Source organism: Bombus terrestris, chromosome 4, assembly GCF_910591885.1.
Source record: "Bombus terrestris chromosome 4, iyBomTerr1.2, whole genome shotgun sequence".
NCBI lineage: Eukaryota > Metazoa > Arthropoda > Insecta > Hymenoptera > Apidae > Bombus > Bombus terrestris.
Window position 1 is genome coordinate 9,197,796 of NC_063272.1, and position 13,560 is coordinate 9,211,355.

Sequence of the window (13,560 nt, forward strand, 5' to 3'; positions counted from 1 at the left end):
ACCACTGACGTCATTGCAAAAAGGAAATTCATTCAGGAATGTTCGACGCCTCCGCGTCTGTAATGCCAAGGACCTTTCCTTAAACTTTCCTTAAAAACTAGCCATCTATAATCAAGCCTCTTGAAAAATACTTTCATATAAGTTGTAGATCGTGATTTTATTCGTTATGATATTTTAGGACTATTTTAAATTATTTCACAATATTAAGTATATAATAGTACTTCATTAACTTGTTATGGATTAGAATCTTTCTTAGCTAATTGTTGAGAGAGGCATATATCTAAGAAATTTTGAACATCTCTCTTTTCTATTGTGTGTAGGTAAGATATGGATATGCCCATACCCAAACACATTTGTTGTATATTGTAATACTACATCTATTATAAGGCCGACTGCACGAAGTTAGTTCCAAGAACTACTAAGGTTTAGGGATAGCAGTGTTTTATTAAGAAAGTATTAGGTCATCCCATAAGTTCGTGCCGACTTTTGTGTATACATTTCATGTGTCGATTTGTAGTTGTACAACGAGAGGGGGATTACATTTTTTCATGAAATTGAAAGGTATGTAAACTATCTTAACATATATAACCGCTCGAAAAACGGAACGAACTTATGGGATGACCTATAATACAAATACATGACCTGTAAATACAAATTTATTTCTTAGATTTATTTTATGTGAATTATACTTATTACAGTTATATATTTGTCCTAACCTTAATATTGATGAAATATGTGAATGTTATGAAATAAAATAAATTTCTTTTATGACAATTATGAAAATTAATGTTTATAAAGAGGTTGTGATATTCTTTTAATATTATCTTAGTTGTAAGATTGTACATAGTATCTGTTGACATAGTAAAATTATAATTGTGTATTTATAAATATATCTTCGTGAATTATTGAATATATCTTTGAATTAAAGATAAATTTGACTTGTTCATTACCTTAAATATATATATAATAATTTAACTATATTACTATATATTCTTGTATTTTATTTATCAGTTTGATATATCAATGCATGAGTAGATATTCAAAAATATTATCTCTGATTTAGAAATTCGTAATTATAGGATAAATATAAAACCAATTTATGATTGGTTAAAGAAACAAATAACGTACCAAACGGAGTTTGGATTTAGAAAGAAGAACCAATCAAATAACGTGTTTTATATGATCATGTTGTCCGTGAATGTCTACCTTATTTTAACTTTCTGCCTCTAACCTGAGGGACTGCAAGTAAACAATAATCAACAAAGCAGTATTGTAAAAAATCTATATATTAATTCTCCTTGTCAGTCTAAATATATAGTTAAATTCACAATGGTATATTTTTATCAATATTCAATTATTTTTTATAGTGTTTCTATGATTTATCTCAAAGTAAGATAACCTCAAATATAATCGAGATTTTCTTCTTAGGATGTGTTTCTAATGATTCGGCGAAAAAATATGACCATATTTACCGATGCCAAGGATAATACCACAGTTCTTGAACTTAAAAAAATTATAGAAGGTGAGGAATTCATAATTTACATATATTTAACTTCAGACAATAACATAATGACATTTCACAAGAGAAGGTTTAGTTACTCTTCTTTCTTCCTTTATCCAAATTTTTATGAAATGTATGAACACCTGTCGATTTTGAATTAAAATAATTTAGGATCAAATAAAACTGCCTCATAGGTATATTAAAAATACCACCTGTGAATCAACAGCTGTTCAATAAGGACAATGTTCCAATGTCAGATGGTAAATTTTTATCTGATTATGGACTAACATCAGCAACTGCAAAACCACAATGTCCTGCATTAGTAGGATTAGCTGTACGCCAAGAAAATGGTCAATTTGAAGCTTTAGAGATGACACCATTTTCATTACCACCTGATTTACCAGATGTTATGAAATCTCAAGAAGCCAATGGACAAGAACAGTCACCTTGAAACATTGTGAAACAATTGATGATAAAGTGTTGAATTCAATACAATTTTATAATTGTCAAATATCTCCAAAAAGGCTAACAGCTTAAGCTAACATAATGTGAATATTAGGTACATACAACTTTATACGAATATTAAAAGTGTCCTGAGGCTTTTTAACTTTATTAAGTGAGATTACTATTAATTTTTTAGACTATTGTTAACTTTTTCGTTTTTGTTGTTTTCTTGTGAGCGATAATCAAGTATCTTATACTTGATTATTTGTCTGAAAAAGATAATAAAAAGTAAAATTTATAATCCAGTACTTCATTCAAGTTTATTACAATCTTTTATAGGTACGAAAATATTTCAACACTTTGTTATTATTGCCAAGATAGACCAAATACCTCAGTCACATGTAATTTATGATTGTAGATTGTATTTTATCTTACAGCGTTTTATAATATTTCCAGTCAAATCTACTCTTATTTCAATACATATTCTAGCTTATAAACTTCCATGAATTTTTTTATTAAGCTTGAAATATAAATGCCTCAAATTTTGTAAAATATATATAGCAATATTACTTATTACTTAAAGTGCAAAATTAAAAAATATTGATTGTAAAAACTTCGAACATTAGGTTTCACAGTTACAGAATAGAAATTTAAAAATGTGATAAATTATAAATAGTGTACGTAATTTTAACAAATTAATTACATTTGATACATTACATCAAGTAAATAATCATTTTGGTATAAAATACAATACTTCTATCGATTATATTTTACTATACCATGATACCTTGTTAATTTTACTTACATATATTCGTTAATTTATTTATTTGAAGAATTGCATGTATATTTATTATATAGAATTATAAACTTAAAAAATTATATGCAGTTTATATGTAATGTATGAATACATTCAATGTATTCATAATATGAATGTTATATTATAACATTTAACATATAAAATGCTCCTAAATATACTGGAGTATCATTATTAAAAAATTATAATTTAATGCATTAAGTAGCTCTAAATTGCTTAAACTAAACTAACAATATTTTTAAAAAATTAAGATGTCACTATAGTGCAATAAGTTAATTTAATTACTGATTTATATACATACAAGCAGGATGTTATTAAACAATGTTTAATACTGTAGGCAGTTTTAAGAGAATTTGAATAACAAGATGTTAACATTTATAAATATACCCTACTACAATGGTAGACCATATAAATCTACATATCTTGGAATTAAAGATAATAAGTAATCAAGCATATAAACCAAGGCAGTTGATATCTACTTAAAAATTTAACTTGCTATACATAAAACATAAACATAACATAACATAAACATGAAATCATAAAGTTTGTATGAAAGTATGCATGAATAGTTAAGCTAAGCAATTAACACATTCTACTTTAATAAACTGAATAAGGCACTATTTAATACATTTTTAATACACATATAATTTAAGTTTCCAAATACTGAACGTTTAAAATTTGTAGTGCCTTTTATAAAACAATTAAACAATTTTTAACCATATAGGGATTAATGTAAAACAAAAAACAACTATGTATTTCTTCATAAAATCATCTTGATTTGTTATCTTCTTGCTCTCTTATTTCAATTGTCATATACAAGTTTAAATATAAAATGTTAACAAATCTCATCTCTAGTGCATAAAATGTACAATGTACAATGTTTACTTATAATTAATTTGAATAAATTTACTAATATCGCTCAATAGTACTTATACTTTAGAATAGACTTTCATTATTGTATAAACTATACTCTTTTTTTTTATATATTCACGTAATGTAGAATATGTAAAAATTACTAATTATTTTTGTTTTTGTTTAAGAACATTCCCATAATAAATTCTTTATAATATTCTTTTTTACTTGGTATATAATGACCACCTTCATGTGTTATATTTGTCTTATTTATAAACATTTCACTAACCTCCTCTGCCATTTCTATAAAAAAAGAGGATATGAAACAGTTGTTAATTTTATTAATCTACTAAAAAATATTTTTTACCTGTTGGTATAACTTGATCAGTCTTTCCATAAATATGTAAAGAAGGTATGCTTATTTTTCCATCATAATATATTCCATGAGGTGTACATAATGATTTGAATCCAGATATAATAATTGCAAACTCAAACTTGATCTGCAACACTACAAAGTAATTAATAACATTTAATTTATATTCCATTGAATTAATTATATTTAATTTAATCCTATTTTATAATTACTATATTTGTTTTAAATGTATATTTAGACTTACACTTCTTTTGTTGCATAAAACAGAGTAGAGTAGCAAATGCTGCACCTTGTGAAAAGCCTAAAATGCCATCAAAAGGACCAAATTTTTTAAATGTCTCTTCTATTAGAACTATACTTTCTTCAAAACCTACAGCTAAATTGCTTGGAACAACTGCTTTAAATATGTGATCTTTCGTATTGAACCACCATCCATATGCTATAATATTGAAAATATTTAATTTCTAATTATAAATACATTAATTATAAACACATCACTTTCAATATTTAATTTAATTCGTAAAATTCATAAAAAAACAATACCATCTTCTTCTGTATCGATATTAAAGTTACTTCTCATTGGAACTTTATGTGGGGCTCTTAAAAATGTAAAATCAATCTCTTTTTTAAATCCTTTTCTTAAAGAGCCCAATTTTGTTTTAAAAATAACATCTGATTGAGCATATCCATGAATTGCAAGTATCTAAAATATATATACATACATATATATAGATATATTATATAGAATATTTTTATCTATATACATACACATATACATACTAATATTAATGATACTAATTTCTTACTCGCAACTTAGTTGTTGAATTATCCATAATGACATTAATAAATCGTTTAATTAATATCAAATATGGGATATATATTTAATTATATACAGTTTCTATATATTTCTTATTAAGTGAAAAAGGTTATAAAACACGACTTTTTAAATGTTAATCGAAGTGGTTAGAAACAATATTATTTCATTCGTAATAAAATAATTACAAATTAAAAAGCTTTCCAAATAAATTTATTTGGTTGACGACTATAGGTGACTATTGACTCTGGAAAATTATAGAAAAGAATATAATATATAACGAAGTTAGACAACATTCAAACGTCAAAAAACTAGATTAAGTTCAATTTGAACTATACGATCTAGTTAACTGACCGATTACTGGCTTACTGACTGGTTCTGGTTTACTGACCACTAGCGGTTCAACAGCAAATGCACGTCCGACGTTTCAGGCGCAAATTCTCCGTGGCGCCGGCTCTGTTTCGATTTACACTGTCGGGCGGGAGTATCTGTGCTTTTCGTATGCTCAGATAAAATTGATCCCTTTCTGTTACTATAGGATAATTAAATTGAATAAGATCTTTTGTTTTCATAATATTAATACTAAATTATATTTATTTTATCTATTACAACGGTTTTTAATTCAAATGTAAAATAGTTTAATATTTTTTTAAAGTATGATATCGTTCGAAACAGTCGCCTTTATGGAGTGGAACATTGCAAAATTTACAAACAAAACATGTTCTGCTTCTTTTTTTTTGAACTGCACAAACTCTGCATTGTCTTTGGGGTTTTAAACTTCGACCGCTGGTTACTATATTTATAAGTTTATGTTTTCCATAATTCGACAGTCTTCCGGGATGGTCTAATCTGGGTGCTCTCCTTGTGGGTTCAGAATTAGGTAGATTGTCATCTTGCTCTGTACAATTAGTTTCACCATCTTCTATCCATGAAACTGCGACTTTGTGCAAGAAATTTTTGTACGTAATATTTTTTCCGTTTAGGATTGTGTATACTCTAAATGAATTAAAAAGTGCGCAGTTGATAAAAAACATTACAACCCGTTTAGTCCATTTTTTTGTTTTTCTAAAAATGGAATAATATGCTAGATATTGGTCCGCGCGATCTACGCCCTTCATATATTTATTATAATCTATGATTGAATTAGGCTTTTGTATTGGGACGTCTGATCTTTTACTTTTGCTTCTGGATTCCGTTAACTGTGCAGAATGTATAGTTGAGATCATATTGACGTTTCTTCTGCCATTATTCCATACTTCTAACAAAATTTGATGATTCCTACGAAATTCGTACTGACCTCTTGAAAGTTGTATTGTTTTGAGTGATCGAGGAAGACCTCTATTTTTTCGAATGGTTCCGCACACTCGCACTTTATTTTTCAAGAGAATTCTAGCCATTTTTACACTGTTATAGTAGTTATCTTGATAAATCTGGTGCCATATGTTCTTATACGGTTCAATAACCGCGGTATCTTCTAATTTTTTGCCATCAGCAGCATACACATCAAAGTTACATACGTATCCTGTGACAGCTTCAGACAGCATTCTCACAAGTATTCCGTATTTTGTAATTTTTGCGGGATTATACGTTTTAATGGATAACCTACCTCTCCACGGAATTATAGACTCATCCAAAGATAATTGTTGACAGGGTTTATATACATCGTTAAATTTTCGCCTAAAATAATCAATAACAGGCTGGATTTTAGCAAGCCTATGTGATTCATGAGGAATGTTGTCATTGTTGCAAAAATGCCAGCTCTGCATTATTTGCACAAATCTGTTCCTACTCATTACTTGTGAGAAGAATGGAGTTTCTATACTTGGGTCAGTGGACCAATAATCGTAAAGAACGTCCTTTTTTATTTGTCCCATTAGAACTATTAGTCCTAAAAACTTCTTCATTTCCGGTACCGTTATATCTGTCCATTTTTTCGCTTTTGATGGAATTTTATATTTTTCCATAACCTGATAATGATATCTGTTGGATTCCCTCACCAAGTGCTCGAAAAAGTCATTTCCAAAAAATAAATTGACATTGTCCGTCACACTTTCTGGGGAACTTGGCATAATTTTTATGCCGGGGCTACCTTCGAAAGGTTCCAAAATTATTGCTTCGTCGTTCGTCGACCATATATCATCGTTATTTTCAACGTTATTTGCATTGTCTTCGACATTACTTATCTCATCATCTTCTGAATCACTATATCTTGGTGGCAATACAGAACCTCGTTTCCGAATAATTGTATCACTGCCATCACTTTCGTCACCACTATTATTTCTTGAATAATTGTCAGGACAATCTGACAGATCATCTAAATAAAACTCTCCAATACCATTCTTTTCGTTCATCGCGAACGGTAAGTTTTTCGAATTGATATAAAACTGTGGGAGCTTACAAAGCAACGCAACTGACGCAACTGAGCAAGGTACCTTAGTACTAAATAACAAATTACTGCTCATATAATGAGAAAGATTGTTTATCACCATAACAACCGATTAACTATAGGTAGGCTATAGGTTGGTAAGCGTCGGCGACAAAAAACCGATTAATAGGTTATCGGTCAGTAAGCGTCGGCGGCAAAAAACCGATTAATCGGCTATCGGTCGGTAAAGTGTTAAAAAATAAGAATAAATATATAAGGAAATAATATCAATTTTATCAAAAATGTAATTTATTAACATTTAATTAATTTATGAAATTGTTTCAAATTTCATGTTAAGGTTGCCTTAAACTAAATTAAAATACGGAGTAAATTAAAAATGATTTATTGATATTAAAGAAATCATAAATAAAACACGAGAAGTAATAAAGGTGCCATATTTCTTTTAAATATGAATTTTAATAATAAACTTTTTTAAATAGTCTTTTACTATGAAAATAAAATGGATACTAAGTATTCATTTTCTTGAAAAATGATTCCATTCATGTTAAAGAAACAATATTTTGTTATATCTTTAAATAAAAGTATTATCTTTAAAAATAAGATAGGTACATAATTTACAATGATGTCCTTAATGAATTATTTAGATGTGAATGTTTAAAGATCACTAAGATCTACAGCTTCAACTTGTGCACTAATATTTTCGTCATTTTGGCTATCTTCTTCAGTTTCTTCTTCAGTTGCTCTAGGAAAATCCAGCTTTGCCCATGACCCAGGTTCTGCTTTCTTTAATTTAATCTCTACTTTAGTAGGAAGCATATTGACACTGCTTTGTGTAATATCAATAATCTATAAGAATGAAATTGTACAGAAGTTAATATTTCGGAATTGTTTAAAAATATTATATAAAGATTTTAAATACATACTCCTCTTAATTCTAAATCAAGATTATATCTAGAGTTTTCTTCTACGAAGAACAAATCCACAGTTAATCGTATAGGATTTAATTTAATAGATGATTGATCTGGTTGATATTTCTTAGCATAAACTGAAATTACAACAAATGTCCCTGTTTGATGCCAATCCATTCTGCATTTAGCTCTCTTACCAGTATTCTGAAAAATAATAAATTATTTTTTACATAGCAAAGTTATCACAATATTTAGATATAGTACTAGAATCTATACCATTGAAAGACATAAATAAAAAATTTTCAAGATAAGAAGAAACATACTTTAGAAATCCATGTGTGCTTTCCTTGTGCACATCCTGGTTGTTCTAAAAATGTAGAGAAGTCTGTGGTTTTCTTTTGGCAACAAGACCAATATTTCATTCCTTCGTGGAAGATAGGAACACCAGGATGATGATTACATACTTCATCATCAGAGGCAGGGCCATTGTATGTAGCCTTACATGAATTATTCTTGCAACTTTGTCCAATTTGAACTTTATTTTCACATATGTTTTGTGATATATTAGAAGTTAATCCTTTAATTTGTTCTAATAAAGCAGGTGACACATCTGGCGTTAAACTGACTTGTGGAGTTTCAAAAGGAGGTCTTTCTAAAGCAGATCCATTGCTAAGAGGTTGAGCAATTACTTCGATTATTTCATTCCATTTTGATTTATCAACAACAGGCTTTTCTGGCTCTGCTGGTTTAATATTTGAATGATATGATTTCACACATCCCTTGATATTTAAAAATTCTGTAAAGTCTGTACACTTCTTATTACAACAAGACCAACCTTTATAGGCATCATGAAATACTGGATAGCCAGAGTGGTAAATACAATCTCCTGAAAAGATGACAATAACAATAGTTGTAAAGCAATTTGCATAATATTTCTAACCTAACTATTAATAAGGAAAACAATTAACCTCTGAAACTATATTATATTTCCAAATTTTCTAATATAGCTTAATATATCTTTAGTATAACATACCTTCCTTATTATCGTTCGGATCAAATTTTTTGCCACAGCCACGATTATAACAAGGCAATAAATTTTCTTCCTGCGACATTTTTAACTTTATCTTATTTTAACTTAGTTACACACGTTGTATAGGATCACAAATACGAGTACGTCAAGCGTATAAGTTACACCGAGTACAACGAGTAACTAGTACACACTGTAAACCTTTCTGTTTTTACAATTTCGAAAAACTTCTAGCATGTTCTAGAGAATCCCAACTTGTTTTTAAATAAAGCGTTTGTAGAAAAAATTCGAATCAATTGCAATCACACTATACAATAGACATATTGCCATGAAAAATATAATAATAAGACAGATAGACTAACATTTATAACAATTATTATGCAGCTTTAGCAAGTTAAAGAATAATTTTTATCAAAAAATTACTTACATTATTCAATATAAATCTCAATTTGTAGACAGTATTTCATCAATAAAGAATGTAATAAACATTCGAAATGTAATAAAATTAATTAATTAAATCTAAACATTGATTTTATCTTCTTCATGTGCATTGTATTACAGTCATTATTTATTTTTATATATGAAAGACAATAAATTGACATTCAGCTTACACTACTTTATTGATAAATTCTCTTTATATAAAAAAGTGATATCTGTCTTATATTTGAAACTTTACATAGTTACAATTGATCACTACTGAGTGAATACATTTCGAAATCAAGCAACAATTCTATGTATTCTATATTTTAAGAAAAACTGTTTGGAGTGTGTATCGAGGTTTGAGAACGTAACATAAATAATGCGACCGATGCAGTCTAATGTATAACGATAAAAAAATGCCTTTACTATGAATCATAATCTTTAAAGTATTATTTTAAGTAACTATTATAATAAATAGAATTCAATAATATGTGACATTTTTAACAAATATGGAACTTCAAAATATATTTCTAATATATTACGTTTTATTTACTATACAAAACACATGTAAGTTTTTTTATCACATATCAAACATTATATATTTAATTTTATAATACATTAAATTATTATGCATCTTATTTTCAACTTATACAATTTAATATAATATCCAAATAGTAAAATATGCTTTTCAGATGGTCTTCATAGAAATTTAAAGTATTATGAAACTCTTCATCTATCCCAATTGCAACATAACATTGTAAAACGGGGTATTCAGCATAGTTACCATCCTTATAATAAAATAAATGAATTAGAGTTTTACTCCCATGGACGATACTTTCGATTAATTTTAACACCAAGAAGAGAAGTTATTCATTCCAAATTCAAAGCATATGAAGTAAATGGTAATGGAGAAGAAAAGACTATACATTTAGGTAAAATAGTATCAATATTTATAAATATATTTCTTAAATTTCTAGAATAAGTTTCATAAATGATTAATGACTTTTTTTTAAGATCACGAAAGCTTTTATCATGGACGAGTATTTGGTGAAATTGATTCTCATGCACAAATGCATATTGACAATGGTGTTCTTACAGGCAGCATTACAATTTCCGATGAAACATTTCACATTGAGGCATGTAGTTAATTCTTTAAGTGGTATATTTCAACATAGCTAATAGAATTTAAATTACAGTTTATTTTTGTTATCTATTGCAGCCATCTTGGAGACATCTTCCTCATTTAGGAAATGAAACAATGATTATTTATAAATCATCAGATGTTAAATTAAGTTGGGAACATTTTGAACATGGAGAAGGGCATACACATGGTGCTCCCAAAACTTGTGGATACGTAAAAGAGGAATTAGGTCAATTTACTGTCTTAAATGAGAAATTATATTAGAGAGTATTATATATTTATACAAAATTTATATTGCAGACATTCCGGTAAATAACGAGGAAGAGAAAGAAGTAGAAGAAAAGTCTGATCCTAAATCACATGAACATTCCAGGGCAAAGAGACAGACGGAAACTTATGAATATACTCCAACAAAAACAAGATGTCCATTATTATTAGTTGCTGACTATCGTTTTTACCAAGAAATGGGTGCTAGCAGTACAAAAACTACAATTAATTATCTAGTAAATAGTTGCATTACTTAATACAAATATCAAATAATTTGTTTTAGATAATAATTTGTTTTTATATATGTTTTTAGATAAGTTTAATTGATAGAGTACATAAAATTTATAATGATACTTTATGGCAAGAAAGACAAGAACAAGATGGATTTAAAGGAATGGGCTTTGTCATTAAAAAGATTGTAGTTCATAGCGAACCAACTCGTGTAAGAGGTGGTGAGACACATTATAATATGGTTAGAGAAAAATGGGATGTTCGCACATTGCTTGAGGTAAAGCAATTCTTTATTTAAAATGCCTTAATTTTAATTAATAATTGATTGGCTTATATAAATTGTACCTAGGTTTTTAGTCGAGAATATAGTCACAAAGATTTTTGTTTAGCTCATTTATTTACTGATCTTAAATTCGAAGGTGGTATATTAGGATTGGCATATGTTGGGTCACCTCGTAGAAACTCAGTAGGTGGAATTTGTACACCAGGTATATTAATGAATATTTTTTATCTATTTATAGACATATCAATATAAACTTTAATGTTTCATTTTAAATGTTCCAGAATATTTCAAAAATGGCTACACATTATATCTCAATTCAGGTTTAAGTTCTAGTAGGAATCACTATGGACAAAGAGTTATCACAAGAGAAGCAGACTTAGTTACTGCACATGAATTTGGTCACAATTGGGGCTCTGAACATGATCCAGATATAACAGTAACTTTTTTAACTTACTTGTGATTTATCGAACAGTTTTAAAATAATTAGTCTAACAAAAATAGATTAATAGATAATTAGATTAATAGATTAATTAAAAAATAGATAATATAAAATGATATTTTTAAATAGGAATGCAGTCCAAGTGCTAGTCAAGGAGGTTCATACTTAATGTATACGTATAGTGTTAGTGGATATGATGTGAATAACAAGGTACATCTAATTAATATAAAACAAGAATAATATGATGCTAAAAAAATATTTATCATTAATTATTTACGGGTTAGCGTTTTTCACCATGTAGTTTAAGATCTATTAGAAAAGTATTACAAGCAAAGTCAGGTCGCTGCTTTTCCGAACCAGAAGAATCATTCTGTGGTAATTTACGGGTTGAAGGAGATGAAGAATGCGATGCAGGATTGCTTGGTACAGAAGACAATGATGCTTGTTGTGATAAAAATTGTAAACTTCGTAGAAGTCAAGGAGCAGTTTGTAGGTAATTACCCATTGTTATACAAATTTCTCTCTAATCTATTTTTTGTAGATTAAATATCTTTGCTAAATATTTAATATTACATATCTTTCCAGTGATAAAAATTCACCTTGTTGTCAAAGTTGTGCATTCATGCCATTAGGTGTAAAATGTCGCGATGCACAATATGCTACATGCGAACAAGAATCACGCTGTACAGGAGCATCTAGTGAATGTCCTAGATCTCCACCAATGAAGGATGGTACAGGTTGCCTTGAAAGAGGTCAATGCAGACTTGGAAAATGTGTACCATATTGTGAGACACAGGGTTTGCAGAGTTGCATGTGTGATACAAGTATGGTTTTTATATACTGCTACAAATAATAATCAAAGATATTATATCTCTATATCACATATTTATTTGTAGTTGGAGATGCATGTAAAAGATGCTGTCGAATGAGTTTAAATGAAACATGTTTCCCCATAGATCCACAAGATATTTTACCTGATGGAACACCATGTATTCAAGGCTTCTGTAATAAGGTAGGATTGAAAAAATTTTAATAATTTAAAAGGATCTTACTACACTTTGTACACGTAATTATAGAACCTATAAAATATTCCTAGGGTATTTGTGAAAAAACAATTCAAGATGTAGTAGAGCGATTTTGGGATATTATTGAGGACATAAACATTAACAAAGTTATGCGATTTTTAAAAGATAATATAGTAGGTGCTGTTATAATTATTACTGCCATTGTATGGATTCCCACTAGCTGCGTTATTAGTTACATCGACCACAGACGAATTAAAGAAAGTGAAAAAAAGTGGCGTTGGAAGCACACAGATGAACTTATTCACCCAGATGAGCAAAGACAAATTATCCGTATTGGTGGACAACGACAAAAGATACCCCACGTTACGCAACAATCGTAAATGTCTTAGCCACGATTATTTCATCACGAACGCAAAAGTGTGGCGGTTCATAAAATTCTAGTCATAAATATCTTCAATTTTTATATTACAGATAGTTTTCATTCATTATGTAAATAAAGAATGTTTTTAACGTAAATGATGTCAAAAATAAATTTAATAATATTAATAATTAAGCGAAAATTTTATCTGCTTAATAGTAATATATGTATACTTATATAATTTTTTATTTATATATGTATATGTAAAATTTCCATT

General features: G+C 28.3%; 5 protein-coding genes across 6 annotated transcripts; 2 read left to right on the forward strand and 3 right to left on the reverse strand.

The window, feature by feature from the left end:
- Positions 1-1,167: 1,167 nt before the first annotated feature.
- LOC100646464 (elongin-B) lies at positions 1,168-2,446 on the forward strand. The gene is made up of 3 exons (XM_003395068.4): positions 1,168-1,332; positions 1,429-1,522; positions 1,696-2,446. The coding sequence occupies exons 1-3, from the start codon at positions 1,330-1,332 to the stop codon at positions 1,950-1,952; spliced, it is 354 nt and encodes a 117-aa protein (XP_003395116.1). The 5' UTR covers positions 1,168-1,329; the 3' UTR covers positions 1,953-2,446.
- A 1,066-nt stretch (positions 2,447-3,512) lies between these two features.
- Positions 3,513-5,160, reverse strand: LOC100646222 (esterase OVCA2). The gene is made up of 5 exons (XM_003395067.4): positions 4,791-5,160; positions 4,528-4,687; positions 4,229-4,423; positions 3,979-4,119; positions 3,513-3,914 (listed from the first exon to the last, which is right to left on the reverse strand). Exons 1-5 carry the CDS (start codon positions 4,815-4,817, stop codon positions 3,775-3,777), a joined length of 663 nt encoding a protein of 220 aa, XP_003395115.1. The 5' UTR covers positions 4,818-5,160; the 3' UTR covers positions 3,513-3,774.
- Positions 5,037-7,727, reverse strand: LOC125385037 (piggyBac transposable element-derived protein 4-like). The gene is made up of 3 exons (XM_048405560.1): positions 7,692-7,727; positions 5,551-7,137; positions 5,037-5,045 (listed from the first exon to the last, which is right to left on the reverse strand). The coding sequence occupies exons 1-3, from the start codon at positions 7,725-7,727 to the stop codon at positions 5,037-5,039; spliced, it is 1,632 nt and encodes a 543-aa protein (XP_048261517.1).
- LOC100646105 (cysteine and histidine-rich domain-containing protein morgana) lies at positions 7,551-9,721 on the reverse strand. Of its 2 annotated transcripts, XM_048405156.1 has the most exons (5): positions 9,547-9,721; positions 9,126-9,426; positions 8,416-8,978; positions 8,108-8,296; positions 7,551-8,030 (listed from the first exon to the last, which is right to left on the reverse strand). In XM_048405156.1, exons 2-5 carry the CDS (start codon positions 9,202-9,204, stop codon positions 7,839-7,841), a joined length of 1,023 nt encoding a protein of 340 aa, XP_048261113.1. In that variant the 5' UTR covers positions 9,205-9,426; positions 9,547-9,721; the 3' UTR covers positions 7,551-7,838. The 2 variants fall into 2 exon arrangements, with proteins under 2 accessions (XP_048261113.1, XP_003395114.1); XM_003395066.4 differs by lacking the exon at positions 9,547-9,721 and having other exon boundaries at positions 9,126-9,460.
- A 131-nt stretch (positions 9,722-9,852) lies between these two features.
- LOC100645870 (ADAM 17-like protease) lies at positions 9,853-13,478 on the forward strand. Its single transcript, XM_003395065.4, has 13 exons — positions 9,853-10,106; positions 10,232-10,471; positions 10,554-10,675; positions 10,759-10,909; positions 10,981-11,183; positions 11,261-11,455; positions 11,528-11,666; positions 11,743-11,897; positions 12,030-12,110; positions 12,185-12,393; positions 12,486-12,724; positions 12,797-12,912; positions 12,997-13,478. The coding sequence occupies exons 1-13, from the start codon at positions 10,049-10,051 to the stop codon at positions 13,303-13,305; spliced, it is 2,217 nt and encodes a 738-aa protein (XP_003395113.1). The 5' UTR covers positions 9,853-10,048; the 3' UTR covers positions 13,306-13,478.
- The last annotated feature ends 82 nt before the right edge of the window (positions 13,479-13,560 follow it).